At 41.2% G+C, this 15,839-nt stretch overlaps 2 protein-coding genes across 2 annotated transcripts; one reads left to right on the forward strand and one right to left on the reverse strand.

Moving 5' to 3' along the window:
* Nucleotides 1-6,116: 6,116 nt before the first annotated feature.
* Nucleotides 6,117-9,629, reverse strand: LOC102704168 (probable protein S-acyltransferase 7). Its single transcript, XM_015840474.2, has 5 exons — nt 9,406-9,629; nt 8,031-8,213; nt 7,517-7,813; nt 7,155-7,388; nt 6,117-7,069 (listed from the first exon to the last, which is right to left on the reverse strand). The coding sequence occupies exons 1-5, from the start codon at nt 9,496-9,498 to the stop codon at nt 6,536-6,538; spliced, it is 1,341 nt and encodes a 446-aa protein (XP_015695960.2). The 5' UTR covers nt 9,499-9,629; the 3' UTR covers nt 6,117-6,535.
* Nucleotides 9,630-12,284: 2,655 nt separating this feature from the next.
* On the forward strand, nt 12,285-15,109 carry LOC102704440 (glycerophosphodiester phosphodiesterase GDPD1, chloroplastic-like). The gene is made up of 7 exons (XM_006659571.2): nt 12,285-12,422; nt 12,971-13,030; nt 13,142-13,222; nt 13,326-13,526; nt 13,631-13,726; nt 14,292-14,488; nt 14,589-15,109. The coding sequence occupies exons 1-7, from the start codon at nt 12,291-12,293 to the stop codon at nt 14,818-14,820; spliced, it is 999 nt and encodes a 332-aa protein (XP_006659634.2). The 5' UTR covers nt 12,285-12,290; the 3' UTR covers nt 14,821-15,109.
* Nucleotides 15,110-15,839: the final 730 nt, after the last annotated feature.

Consider the following 15,839-nt stretch of genomic DNA (forward strand, 5'->3'; position numbering starts at 1 on the left):
AGTTTCACCTCTATATGTTCTGCCTAAATTAGCTGTAGTGTAATCCAACTGGCAAGGAGTGTATAGCTAGTAGATTTGCATTGGCTGGTACCTTGGCCATTTTGATGAATTTCCGAAGACGTATGTGTGTATGCATACAGTATATATGTATGTATACATGTACTGTATATTAATGTCAACATTAGAATTATTGGGGAGGTTAAACTCTCAGACTTTAGACGACATTAGCATGTAATGCAGCCAAATCTTCTACCAGAAATTTCTTTTCTAACAAGCTAGTGGTAGTAAGTACAAATATAGAATCTAGCTAGCTACATGGTATAGAAAATTAGAAACATATGTAATGCTAATGCATGAACTTTACCAGTGCCTAGTTTGTAGTCTCCAAAAAGGCATAAAAAACATTGATATTAAGAATATATTTTTACCAAAGATTATATGCATTATGAACAAGACTACTAATTGTGTTCCAAAACTTTCTACGTATAGTTTCTTGGCTCGAAGGAAATCTATTTATCTATTAATATTATAATGATAGCTTGAAAAAGAGCTATCGTGTGTCCACGTTTGCTGTGGAGGCTAGAAATTTGGATCATATTAATCAAAAAAAGGAAAGATTTCAATTGTCATATCATAGTTGGGACAAATTGTAGTATTGTAATTTGATCGATGTAGTTGTATATAAAATGCAATTGTATAAAATAGAAGTCGAGGTGGTACATGAAATCTAAATCCAGTTTTGAAATACATTGTATACAAATTACAATAGTACACAATTATGTTTTTCTAAGCTCTGCGTAATTACGAGTGAAATACCCTAGTTTCTCATATAAATAGAACACCAGTCTAATCAGATACTCACACACACATACATACATACTACCTCCGTTACATATTATAAGACTTTTTGGGCTTGCCTAGATTCATCTATACATCAATATATATATTTTGTATATGTGTATAGATTCATTAGCATATATGTGAATCTATCGAGATCAAAAAATCTTATAACATGGAACGGAGAAAATATGCAGTGTGTATATATATATATATATAGACACACATATACACACACGCGCGAGCGTACGTCTGTTAGCCTCTTTGGTGTGACGTTGGCACGCGCAAACGACAAACCATATGCTCTGTTAATACAGTCCTGTCCACATCATAACTGAAAATTGCACTGACAAGTGTCAACGTAACCTCGATCTGTGGCGTGTGCGTGCATGGCCAGAAATAATGTGGTCGTTCACGCCGTGGTGTATATACCTCATCACGTACGGCTACCTTAGTTGTATATACAGCTCTAGTCTTGCCTACTTATGTATCCACCAAACTGATCTGCATATACTATTTTCACCGTTTCATATTATAAGACGTTCTGTTTTATCTAGATTTATTTATTTATATGCTAATAAATTTAGACATATATACAAAGACATACATTGATACAGAAATAAATCTATACAAACACCGAAAATTTTATAATGTGAAATGGAGGGAGTAGCTAGTTTGGTCTATAATATTATATCCATGGACCAAACCTTACGTGCTACTGTGTTCATCCCAAAATATTTATTTTAAACTTTTAGTGTTTATTAAAAAACAAAAATATAAATAATGTTACTCGATTTATCATCAAACAACCTAACATAATACGCGAGTACTTTTATTTAAAATAATTTAAATTTATGAATATTATTGGTTAAAATAGTATCTTGATTATTTTGTCGAGATCCAAAAGTAAGCCAGTATATTTTGGACCAACGAGAGTATACGATAACATATGTCATCTTAATATTGCTCAATGACATATCTAAGGGTGAGCCTGGGACAAAAGAAACATATATAATTTTAGGCACATATGTATGTGAAAGGGAAAAATAACTCTTAAGAAGATAAAAACACAGAAAAGTCGTTCATAATATACGATGGTGACTTTTTGATTAATTTTAATGTCGTTATTGTATATTTGCTAAGATACATTTACTATATTTAAACAAATTTGTAATAAATTAATTGACCCAGACTTATAATCCTACGTACGTAGGCTACTACCAGTACTCACCAAAACGTAGATCCTAGCGGATATTCCTCATAATATAAAGGATCCGCAGTAATATAATATATCATCGTAGCATTTGCTGACACATCCTTATATGTGCTATAGTAAGATCTGAATTGGTCTGAATAATGGAACCATCGAAGGGCAACCATGCATGAATAGTAGCTTTAGCTCCTTAGGAAGGTCGATCGAAGCTGCAGAAGGGAAGCAGCAACTTAGCAAGTTGTTGCACGCATGAGATGCGTAGCTCGATATATGTTGGTGGCATCCATGAAGTTGAACACACACGCAATCAAGTAAGTCTGTCAGTGGATTGTAATCCAATCCAAATCCGCTCTAATCCATTTCTTTGCTAATTAGTGTACTAAACCAACCCGTACCAATTATTCTTCATTGGAATCCAATCCAAACCAATCCAACTTTGATTTTAGCCCAACCCACACCAACCCATTTGATTAAAATGGATTCAACCCACTCTTATAAAATGGATGCACCATTTGATATGTATAAACTCGGACCTAAAATTTTAAAACTCGCGTTCACACTATAAAAGTTTATCAAATTTGACTGAAATTTAGTGGGATGATATGTTATGTATAAAAGCAACTTTGTATAAATTTTGGTCGATTTTTGTATGTGGGCCCCACGTATTTCTATTATTTTATCCATTAGCTATCCAATTAAAGGATCCATTTACCCTCCACGGGTTAAATCCATTTAGAACCTAAAATAAACTAACCAAATTCAGTCCATACCAATCCATTTGTCTTTATAACCCAATCCAATCCAGACCATTTGAAGTTACAATCCATTTGTACCCAACCAAACACAATCCAAATTAAAACCAACCCATTTAATCTATTTCTATCCAACCCATTAGCAGCCCAGCAAACAAGTAGAAGTAGTAGTAGCTAGATCGATCGATGATATGATGGCTAGCTAGTTGTCGACCGATCGATCGATGAGCTGCTGCTGGTGGCTAGCTGTTGCTCACTCTCTAGCTGATCCAAGCTTGAAGCTTCCTGCAACTTTTTGTGCTTGTTCCTACGTACGTGTGTACTAGCTAGCTGCTGGCTAGTGCCGACTTGCAGCACCGGGCTGCTGCTGCTGCTGCTTTTGCCGTCTTAACAGCCACTAACTTGCTGATCGATGATGATGATCAGCAACCTACGTACGTACGACTGTATGCCACTGCATGCAATTTGCACAATTATTGTGTCGTCTCGATACATAGCTAGTTAGTTTATAGCTACTCCGATCGATCCCTTTATACTGTAGACTACACTTGTCATCAGCTCTAGTATTTAAATCATTTAATTCATCTGTTTCATATTATAACACTTTCTGACATTATTGTTCAGGTTTATTTAGTGATCAATATACATGATTTATATCCATGTCTTGATTCGTTAGTATTTATATAAATCTGGACTCTTTGTTAAAACAACTATCCAGTACAATTTGTTAAATAGAGTAATGGCTGTTGTGAGAAGCGATTCGATGTATTTGATAAGCAGGACAGCAATGTAGTTCGTCATAGTTTGGTGCTACGAAATTCGCTATAGAATGATAAATAATCTGAAATGGGTGTACGTAGTAGCTAATTATCATCAAATGATAAATTAATAATCTAAAGCGAAAGGAGTAGCTAGACATTAGGATGATGTATATATGCATCTTGAAAGGGGAAAAGCAAAGTAAGTACAGGCAGACATGCATGCATGAATGCCATCATGGCACTCGTTCTTGATCAGTTCCTGATCACCAGTAATGTGAAGTAGCTAGCTAGCACGCACTTGAGAGTGAGCATATATAGCTGATCAATCAATCAAACAACCTAGCTGCAATTAAAGGTTGATCAATTTGACACGCGCGGTTTCCGAGGAGAGGAAAATATCAGCGGCCGGCCGGCTGCATCGATCGATCGATCGAGCGAGTGCAGCTCGAGCTGGAGAGCACCATGCAATAAGCAGAAGCACTCACCCCAGCTGCCTGCTATTCTAGCTCGATCGGTTTCACCTACCTCGCCGCTGCTTCAGCTGATCCAGGATTGATATCGAAGCCTGAATCTGCAGTTGCATTGCATCTAGAAATTAACTGAAAAAACCTGGACACATACATAGGATCGAATTGTGATGATCTAGCTTTAGGGTGTGGTGTTCTTCGATCGATCGATGTGATGCAGTGTATGAATGAATGAATATGATCCTGTTCCTGATGCAATGATGGATCGACGTATGATCGATCAGGTGAGCCGGCATTGTCTGTCTCTGTCAGTACTACATGATCCAGCGCTTTAGCTGTAAGCGACCTCACCTACCTACCTCCATTGCCCCCATGATGAGCATGCATCGGCTACCTCGCTAGTGGCTCACTTCTACTCGTTCCAACACTACTGTGAATCTGCAACTCACTTTACTACGAACAAATATATATTCATATACTTTTTATATTTTAAAATATAAGTACTTCTAGAATACAAATCACATTCCATGATATATGAATTTTTAGCACTGTTTATCGTGCTCTGCCACGTATCACTTTTTTATTTAAAAATCTTTTTCATCTTATCTTCACCTGTCATCCTAATTCCATTCATTCCACATTTATCGATAGGTAAAAATATTTTCTTCCTTGCATAGCTTATTTCCTGCAAAATAACTACAAATGCCTATACAGTAATTAATTTCTTCCTTAGCTAGCTTGTTTCCTACAAAATAACAGACAGATGCTTATATATTTTAGAACTGATGAATATTAATTAATTGTTCTCTTCTGTTAGGAACATAATTCATGTTGAGATAGAAGTATCTAGGAGTATATCCTAGCTAGGTGTGGCTGTAGTCGGCATGCATGTACTGTGTACAGGGAGATGTGGTACAGATGAATCATGGATGGATGCAGCAGCTGCTGCTGACACTGTGACACGCTTGATCCTACTAGAAGGAACGCATGAATATGCAGGCAGCATCAGCTATAGCTCAGCTCCATCGATGCATCATATCGATCGCTAATGCGATGTGAGGCGCCGAATATTCATCGGTCCACCCAGCCACCACTGGGGAACGTACGGCCGTGGCTGTGTCTGTGCTGCCTCTCTCATTGTGAGCACCAATTTGTATAATATCTCCGTATCAAAACATAAATATTTCTACGTTCTTTTGCTTTTGCTAAAGATTGAAGTTAAGGATAAATACTATGGTTCATCTTAATAAATAAGGAATAAATGAAAATGGAAAAGATACGTGCATGGGAATAAAATGAAAAGAATTTTAAATAGCAAATAATTGATGATATACAAGTAGTACCGTAAATAATAAAAATGCTTAGGTATATAATTAAATATCAGAAATACTTATGTTTTAGAATGAATGGAATACATATTCAGCGTTCATAGCTAAGGTATAGTACAGATGCATGCCGGTACGACTCCACGTGGCCAGTACCAATGTACTACCTCTATCTTAAAAATGAATTTCAAGGTTTAAATCTGGATATAGCGTATATCTAGATTTAAGCCCACAAGTTAGCTTTTTCGAGGATAGAATAATAATGTACAACATACACAATCCAGAGATTCCAGGGTACAACAATAATTGCTAGCAAAGTCCATGCTGGTCTCTGCTCAATCGACAATTTGTAGAGTAAAATTAAAACGTGCTTGAATTGATCATGTGATGAAGTACGGCATGGAGTTGGACTCCATGTTTACATGCTGAGATTCTCTCTGCTGGTTGTTGCATTGCACGCCTAGTGGGCATCAGCATGCCTGCATGCTACAAGCAAGCAAGCAAGCCTCAAGGTAGAGGAAACCCAGGCCTATCTAGAATGCAGGTACAAGAAGATATGTTGGTATTATTTGAGTGACAACTCATATTAACTTTTTGTTCTATATTATAGATTTGTCTAGAATTTTTCAGGTATCAATGTATATGATTATATACATGTTTATATTCATTAGCACGTAAATAAATCTAGGTAGGATCAGAAAGTCTTGTAATATGAAACAGAGAATATAATATAATTTCTCTCTTTGATGGACAATTGGACATATTGAATGAAATTCTACTTAACTGGGGATCCAAAGTTGTTTTCAGTTACATATCTGACAAGTTGTAGCTTGTTCGACACTGGGTTCGCTATCCACAATTTTTAGTAGCATCCATGGGGAAGCACAAGAGAACCAAATACAGCGTTTGTTGCAAACTGTTCCAACAAATATATATACAGATAGCCCATCCAAACCTGGAAGCTCATGTACTACTTTCTTAAAACACCAAACAAACACAACGAAGAAAGCTTCGTGTGTGATGCACTACCAAAGACAAAACAACAGTAAGAGTGTTTGGGATTACACAGATGATCCAGGACCTTTTTTACCCTGGTGCACATGGTAAACAAATTGTAGTTCATTGTGTAACCTGATTAACAACCAGTTCAAAGCACAGCTGAGATGACAAGTTTCTGCGGTCATTCATTTTGTCCTAATGTGGTCCGCTCGTTGTATTCCTCTCTCTTAACAGCTTCCCAGGCAGCAACCAGTTCCGCATTGAAACTGTCCACTGATTCTTTGGTCCGAGTTCTTTCAACCCAACTTGACCGTCTTGAATGCATGCCATCTCGCCCTTCTATAAGATCAGCGGGAAGGTCATCCCTGCTCAGATCTGGGGATGCATGGGTTAGTCTACCCTCTTTCTCATCCAAAAAGCCCCCGAGACCTACTTCCAAGTCCCTAATATCAGCTGCCGTCCTCGGTTCATCCCAAGGCACCGGCTTCCGGCCTATTTCAAGATCCCCAACAGGTTTGCCCATGTTGGGGCTCATAAAACCTCTTGATGGTACACGGGTTTGCTGTAGCCCTTGCTCAACTATGACCCTTGCCCGGAAGTTATTCTTTGAAGGAGGAATACGAGTGCAGAATATCTCCAGAAAGTTGTTTAATACACCTCTATTATACGGATTAGCCCGCCTATCGTAGCGATACCTGAAATTCTCATAAGTTGTCTACAAAAGAGATGTGCTACATGATTAGCTAGTGAATTGCAACCATTGTGTTTACAAAATTAATACTGAATTGAACTAACACTACCTGGTTGGTGCTCATCAAGTAGCAATGGAAGACGGACAGACCACCAACAAACCATACACAAAGAAAGCAGTAGATGATCAGAACGATGGAGGCTGGTGTCTTTAGCATTGCCTTCCAAACTGACAAATTCTCGGCATTTCTAATCTTGATTATGTACACCCAACAGAAGGCAAATACATAGAGGCAGAGTAGCGTCGTTGAGAATACAAACATATAGAAGAACCGATAATTGCGCTGCACCAAATATGCTTTATGATTAGGCTCAAGATGATTTGGAGAGAGCTCATTCAAAAACACTAGAAGAGCATGTTTTTCCCATGATAAAGACAAGTAGATAACTTCTGGAAAAAATGGATACTTACAAGTCCTATGCATTGGCCAACCCATGGACAGTGATGATCAAACCGTTCCACACAGTTATTGCATATAGAACAGTGTGAGCAACGAGGTGGTCGGTAAAGCATGCAGGTGTCACAATATTTAATCCTCACACTAATTCCATTTACCATGACATCCTTTGTCCGAGGCAGGCGCAATTGTTGTGGAGTCTGAACTCCATTATCATTGCTCCCATCAAAGCCTTCAGGCTCAGGAGGATGAGTATTACGAGGTATTATACCAGGATCTCTACCAGAAGTAAGGAGAAGCAGCGTCAAATCCTATGAAATGAAAACAAATTAGTTGTTTGTATGTTTTGAAAATGTATAATACCTAGGAAATACATGCAGAAAATTTAATGAAAAGCAACCATGGTCAGTGAAAGATATGGGGTAATAAATTAAACCATTTTGGGGAGACACGATGGCTAAGAATTCTACTGCTGATTATTATAATATGTGAAAAAGAAAGAAATAGTGACTGTACGAGTATGCTTACATAAACGGTGAAGACAACCGCCACTACCATCACTGAGATGCCCCAATCACCTGGAAAATCATTAATGAGGTGTCTGGCGACAAACACGCAGAAGGCCACCACTGGAGCAATGATGAGGAACATAGTGAGAAATATGGATCTCACATCAGGCCCAAATATAAACCTTCCTTGCAAGAAGAATTCCTTCAAAGTGCAAAACATAAATGGATGCCATCAGTAGAATCCAAATCCAATTGCAAGCACTCACAACAAATATTATATTTGTTTTTCATGCAATACTCAGACAACTTAAATAACAACAGAGAGAAGCTTAGCTTCATCCTGTATGTTGGACCTTAAGTTTATATTGAGCTGTTGGCTTTTAGTTGAAGCTCACCAAGGTAGGGCCCAATGGCATTTCAAATCCCACTGGATTATCCCAAGTTGGTAAGCTACAGAAGTACACAGTTGATCAGTGACTAACTAATTTCTATATGTTAGTGCTCAAGGCACATTCAAATGACATAGCTCATCAAAATATTAGCATAAAGACCGGCCTATCAAGAGTTAAACGCAAGAATTGTTGGTCCACTGGTAAATGCAGATATCAATTCTGAATCATGTCAATTGAGAAATGCAAAACCAAGCTGAGGTACAAAATTTCAGCAAAACAAAGTCTGAGCATATGAAACTGCGAACTTCTCAAATTTGGGTAAAACCATGATCACCAGCTCATGATTGATAGGAATATGCCGATATCTTTACTTGTAAAACTTCAAAGGATGCACGGATGCTCACTTCACTCCTACTTTGACAAAATGCAGTCATTTTCGAATAACATATGCATTTTCACTAAGGAATTCTCCCTTTCATTATAACACAATCATCAAACTGGTGGATAACAAAACGACTCTAACTCAAATATATCTAATTATTGTCCTCTAACATAATACTTTTTCCCTTTCCTATGCAAGGTACTGTAAGTTAAAAATCACACACACACACACACACACACACACACACACACACACAGAGAGCAAAACCAAAATAATTAATTATCGCTAATATTGGGACCTATTTTTCCTGATTATTAGGACAACATAACTGACAGAACATACTAATACAGAGTTATAGTTTCTAGTTAACCAAGGAGCTACGTTACAAGGACACGGGAACAGTCATTTCCCAAATACTAGGTATGAAGCAAAGGGCACAATTCTCCCTAAATCAAACACCACTATGGATCTCCAGTGATTCCCTCCCGCCAATCCCTCGAACAAACATTCCATTTCGCGACCAGCTAGCCGATCACTCCGCGGACAGTGTATCCCTAAGTACAGATCCAGATTCACCACGCGGCAAGAGGGAGCGAGCGAGCGAGGTCGAGAGTGCTTACGTTGCTTCCGCGCCAAACCTGGTAAACCCTAGGCTGGTCGCCGGCGTCGCGGCCGCCGGCGGCCGCGGAGCGAGACGGCTGCGGCACGTCCATCCCGCCGCCGCTGCCGCAGGACCCGCAAATCCTACCCCCACACCCCCCTCGGGAAACGAAACGACCCTCCTCGTTGTCGTCAACGAACCGGTGACCTCGACAGACCGAGCGAGCACCCACCCCCCCCCCCCACCCACCAGGGCGATGGCTCTCCCCCGCTCTCACCACCACCACCACCAACACCGGCCGCGTCCTCCCCGGTGGCGCCGGCGCGGAGGCCCCCCGCGACGAGGAGGGAGGGGACGGGAGGGGGCGCGGAGAGAGAGAGAGGGAGGGGGGAAAGGGGGAAGAGGAAGGTCTTCTTCCTCCTTGGGGTTGGGTGGGTGGGTGGGTGGGTCGGGGCAGCGGCCAGAGCGAGCGAAAGCGACGTGGCTCGGCTCGGGCCAGGTCAGCCTGTGACGCCCCCTGTGACGTGTCCAATGGGCCGGCCTCTTCAGTTGGGCCGCCTAGTTTCGTTATCTGATTATTACTACAAGTTTATTCTTCTCCAAAAAATTTTCAGCAATAAAAGCTTAAATGCTACTCCGTACTTCACTAGTAATAAGATGACATTTTTCATCCAACCTTATGAGAACAACTGCAGAGGCTACTAGTTGACCATATTTAGCTAACCAGTTCTTATCTCATATTTTTATTTTAAAAAAGGGCATCAGGCTCAAGCAAACTTGAGGAATGCAAAGACACGATAAGACGATCAATTTCATTACACTGCAAAAGATTAATGAACATCATTGCCTGCAATATGAATTCCGCATGACAAAAATAAATTATAAACTAGAGACAACGGTGTGATTTTGCCCTTCCCAGCAGTATATTTGTTTTCAGAATTACATTAAAGCCTCCCACTGTTAAGTTCGACATTGTTCACATGTTCAAAGGAAGCTCAGTGAAAAACAAAGCAACATTTAAAACTAGTCCACTTCAGGTGCTGCCATTGCCACACTACTGCATCTCAAACCGTTTGGCGATGATCACGCTCATGTCAAGGAATCTCTGAGCGCAGTTGGTCAGGCAAGTGGTTTCTCCAGAGCTGAACTTGTTTCCTGGAGTGCTGGTGATGCACTTGTCCCAGCACACACTTGTCAGCTTGCCAACCATCTCGCTCACCATTGCCTTCTGCTGCTCTTGCTGCAGATTATATCAAGACAAAAGTCAGTTGTAAATTTATGAAATGTCAGAATCAACAGAACAAATCAACAATTGATCATACTACAGAGAGTTCACACACAAGAAACAAATTACTCCTAGCGTGCTCATCAACCACTAACACATTAACATATATGGTGGCATATTTTAATATGATGAAAACATGGGCCTGTGCATTAAACAAAACTATGAGGACAACAAACCATATGGAGAATAGTTGAGCACACTCAATTGTGCAAAGCAGGAATTTTCTAGGTGTATGAAGCGTGATGCAATGCACACAAATCTGGTCGTATTCCAGTGCAGAAATTAAGGAACCATGACTGGCATTGCTTTGAATGATGATTCCTTCCAATACTTTGATGTAAACAGGTCGTATTCACATAGATTTTGCTTTCAATGAACCATATAAGGAACCATCAGCTCCCATTACCATGTGAGAATGGAGATACAAACTAATCTTGGCTGAAAATATAGGTAAAGATAATTAAACGGTGTGTAGGCTCAGTAATCTTGAACCCGCAAAATACAAGATACTAAATGCCCACACTAAGTTAACAATTATGAAACTAAATGCCCACACTAAGCTAACAATTATTCTCACTAATCAACAAATTACATAGGTTATTAATAATTACTCGGTGTACAGGCTCTAGAACACAATCGACGATAGTAAATGCCTCAACTGAGCAGCCTAGAGCTTAACAAGTATTTTCTCGAATCATATCACATCACATCCTTAGCTTGATATCGCACTGTCGTGCATCAGCAAAACAGAAACTTCAGATGTAAACCCATCTGCTCGCATCAATCACAAGATACTTCTCCTAAACGAGACAAATCCCATCCCACGTATGAAGCTAAGAAACCAGTGCCGGTGAATCAACCATCCACAAGAACCAAAAAAAAAAAAAACGAGACGGAGCCCTAAGAGCAACAGTAACAGAGCACGCCCCACGGCACGATACCACACCAGATCATAAGCCGCAGCAAAGGAGCTACTTCTCACCTCGATGAATCTCTGCATCTCGGCGGAGTTCTCCATGGCCCCTGCGCCTCCAAAACCTAAACCCTAGCTACGCTTTCACTTGGAGCCGAGGGGGGGGAGGGGGGGGGGGGGATCGCTTGAGAAGCGGCCGCCGCCTTGGTTGGTCGGTATATCTATCTCGATGACGATGAGGCCTTTATTGGGCCAGGGATGGGCCCTTGATGGGCCAGGCCGAGCCCAATCTGGTAGGCCTTACAGCCTTACTGGATCTAGGCCCACGTGAGGCAGGCGCTGCTACAGGACGGAATATTCGGCATCTGGAACGGAATATCCATTCGAATGATCCCCTCGGCATGGCGGAACATTCCGCGCCGTGTCGTGTCGTCTCCGGCGTCGGCGGCGGCGGCGGTGGGTGCGGGTCTAAATATATTCAAATCCTTCTCTCTCCGCGTCAACGACCCACGCGCGCGGGCGAGGCAAGGGGAGGCAGCGGAGACGGCGGCGTCCAATGGCGGTCCCGGCGACGGCCCGCGCGGCGGTGGCGGCGTGCCGGATCGCGGCGTGCGCGTCGGCGGTGTCCGGCGGGAGGCGAGGGGTGGAGCGGCTGCCGTTCTCGCTGGGGGCGGAGCGGGGGATGGTGGTGGGGGGCCACCGCGGGATGGGGATGAACGCGGTGGGGGCGCCGCCCGAGGCGCGGGTCGGGGCGGTCAGGGAGCGGGAGAACACGCTGCTGTCGTTCGGCCGAGCCGCCGCGCATGCCGCCGTCGCCTTCGTCGAGTTCGACGTCCAGGTATACCCAGTCACTTCCATAGTTCCATTTGGGTGACACATTTTAGGCCTGGATTGGTTGATTTTGACTCCGCAGCATCGGAATGCAAGATTTGGAAGCTAGCGTCGGTTCAACTTTGGATGTACTTATTGAATGGGAGTAGTACTGGGACAAATTTGCCAAGTGCACAAGTGCATTGCAGCGAAGTTCTAGCCTATGAGCTACATGGGACGAGTAGGAATATCATTTTAACTAGTACTAGCTAAGATTGTACCATGAGGTCCATGCTAAATGGTATAGAATGGAAAAATGGATCGATTTTATGTGGATGTTTTCTAGGATGTAATTTATTAGGCAAGTACTAGGATTTGGTGTTACAATTCTTAGAGCATGTTGCATTGGTGAAGTTGAGTAGTCGGCACTTGGTGTTGAATCAAAGGATCCATTCTCATCCAAATTTTTGGATTGTGATACAATGTATTCAGTTTGGGCATGCCACTGTTCCCATTCCCTTTTCAGCGATCATACTAGGTATCCTGAAGTAGTGATTGAACCCTTTTGCCTTGCAGGTTACAAAAGATGGCTGCCCGATAATATTCCATGACGACTTCATCCTAACACAAGAAATTGTATGATCCTTCCCAACCATTCTCTTCATTTTTATGTTCTGTTTATGTAGTACCCCATTCATTCTATGGCAGGAAAAGTGCCTGAATTGATTGTTCTTGCAAGATGTGTAGGGGGGTGTAAATGAAAAGCGTGTTACTGATCTTCTCTTGGAAGAATTTCTTTCCTATGGGCCACAAAAGAACTCCCGCAAGGTGATCTACTCATTTTAGTTGGCTTCTTCTGTACTAAGTTCATGGTTATTGATGCATTTTTTAAATGCCATTTTGTAAACTTGTCCTTATATTGATTGCTCAGATCTCCAAGCCACTGCTTAGACGGAACAAAGATGGTAGAATCCTTAATTGGAGTGCAAAGGAAGATGATTCCCTTTGCACATTGCAAGAAGTCTTTGAACATGTCAGCCCTCGTCTAGGATTTAACATTGAACTAAAGTTTGATGATGATATCATCTATGAAAGGAGTCAACTTGACCGTGCCCTTCAAGCTGTGTTGCAGGTATGGCTTGTTTCCTTTGCTCGTGTAACATATCAATTAATTCACGTTCAATAATTTGGTCACTGTGAGGTGATGGCCATAACACCATTAAATTCTTTTGATAGGTTGTTTTTCAGTATGCGAGCAATAGGCCTATATTCTTCTCAACCTTTCATCCTGATGCGGCACGGATTATGAGGAAACTTCAGAGCTCATATCCTGTAAGTATTATCTGAAACCTTTGCTGCTATTTATATGAATTGTTAGGTCAAAATGTCAAATGTTTCCTGAGCATTTGAACTAGGTAATAATTTCACTAGCTCCTTTGACACAAGTGAAAGAAAAGGAAAAAAAAAGTTACATTAGCAGGTCTGTAACTACCAAACTCAGTCTCAAGACAAGCTTGCACAGGCAGAACTATCTGGCTGCATACTCGTGATTCACTTGTATTTCAGCCTTCTTATTGCACCATATATCTTGAGTAAAATGATCATTGATAGAGGAAATTGAATCATGCCCGATAATCTAAACACGGTAGATTCTAAACACTTTCTTGTGACAAAAAGGCACCCAAGAAATTCTCTTTGACCTGCAAAATGGATGAGAAATGTATGTAGATGCAGACAGCTTCAGTGTAAACCAATACTTTATTATTTCTTATAAACTGACAATTTCTGATGTTAGATTATACAATTTTACATCCAGTTCTGATGTATAACCATTAGCCTTGAGTAAAACGTTGAATAGGTCTTGTAATCATCCTGTTGTCTACCACTCTTGCATTAGGTACTCTTCTTAACAGAAGGAGGAACAGCTCAATACAATGATTCAAGAAGGAACTCGCTTGATGAAGCCATCCGGGTATGCCTAGAGTACGACTTGCATGGACTTGTATCAGAGGTAAGAGGGGTTTTCAGAAGTCCATCTGCAGTCCTTAGAGCAAAAGAGTCCAACCTTGCACTTCTGACCTATGGGCAGCTCAAGTAAGCTGCATATTTTCATCATGTTCCTTCTGTTATATTGTGGCTGCTCTTTCCTTTTTGTCAACAATCTTATTCGTATGCTTTTTTTATGGATTTGCAGTAATGTATGGGAGGCTGTGTATATCCAGTATTTGATGGGCGTAAATGGCGTCATTGTTGATCTAGTGGAGGAGATCTCAAATGCAGTGTCAGATTTCAGTAAACCAGTCCTCAATCAGAGCATGCTAGGGAGTGGTGTCAACTTGGTTGGTGCAAAGCATCAGGCCTTTTCGGAGCAGCAGTTGGGTTTCTTGCTCCGGCTTATACCTGAACTGATCCAGCAACCACACTGAAAATACGTACTAATACACGCAAGAGGCGATTTCAGTTGGCTGAGTTTTGAAGCAAAATGTTTCAGGCTCTTGTCTTCAGTTGACTGTTGAGATAATTTTTTTTTTTTGAAAGAAGGCCACCGGTTTACCCCGGTGCGGTATATATTAGGAGAGTAGAGAAATATACAAAGCACCGTACGACAAAACCGTGACGGTGTGAACAGTCTGGCATTCTCGGCAAAAGTCCGATAGGAGCGCCCAAACAAAAGAAAAGAAAGGAAAGAAACGCCCGTGCTCCAGCAGTTTTCAACCGATTATTCTCACAAGGTCTTTCGCTCCGCAGTAGGTCCAGATTTTGATTTCCTCTTTAATTTTCTCTAGGAGTTGTTCTGAACCCGTCTCCTTCCGCTGGAAGATCCTTCTGTTCCTTTCACACCAGATCTCCCATGATACTAGTATGTGTAAGCTCTTAAGCCCTTTTGTTATCTTCTTGCTTCCCGCTGCTATTCTATTGTTCCACCATTCTTGGAGGGATTGTTCTTGTCCGTGCCCACATGCTCTCCAATTGATATTTGGTAGGTTCTCGATCGCTGTCCATATGTCCCTTAGGAATGTGCATTCTTTGAATAAATGCTGTGAAGTTTCCAGATTTCGATAGCATAGCTGACAGAAATATTTGTTCGGCCATCCCCTTACTTGTAATCGGTCTGCCGTCCACAGCCTGTTCTGTATCAAAAGCCATAGGAAGAACTTGCATTTTGGTGGTGCCTAGGCAGTCCAGAAGGTTGTGCAATCCATCGTTTGGATCCTGCCGTTGAACTGAGCCATGTATGCCGACTTGGCAGTGTATTGGCCTCCTACTGTCCATTTCCAGGTTATCTCGTCTTCCGTTTCTTCGTCGAGTGTAACTCCTAAATTCCATAGTTGTTCATTGATCTTGAAGAATTCTTGGATTGTTGTCTGGTTCATGTTTGCCCTTATGTCTGTTGAGATGAATATAACACTAACTAGAAGCTGGAAAGACACTATACATTGTTCTG

Source organism: Oryza brachyantha, chromosome 8 (assembly GCF_000231095.2).
Source record: "Oryza brachyantha chromosome 8, ObraRS2, whole genome shotgun sequence".
In the NCBI taxonomy this organism is placed as follows: Eukaryota; Viridiplantae; Streptophyta; class Magnoliopsida; order Poales; family Poaceae; genus Oryza; species Oryza brachyantha.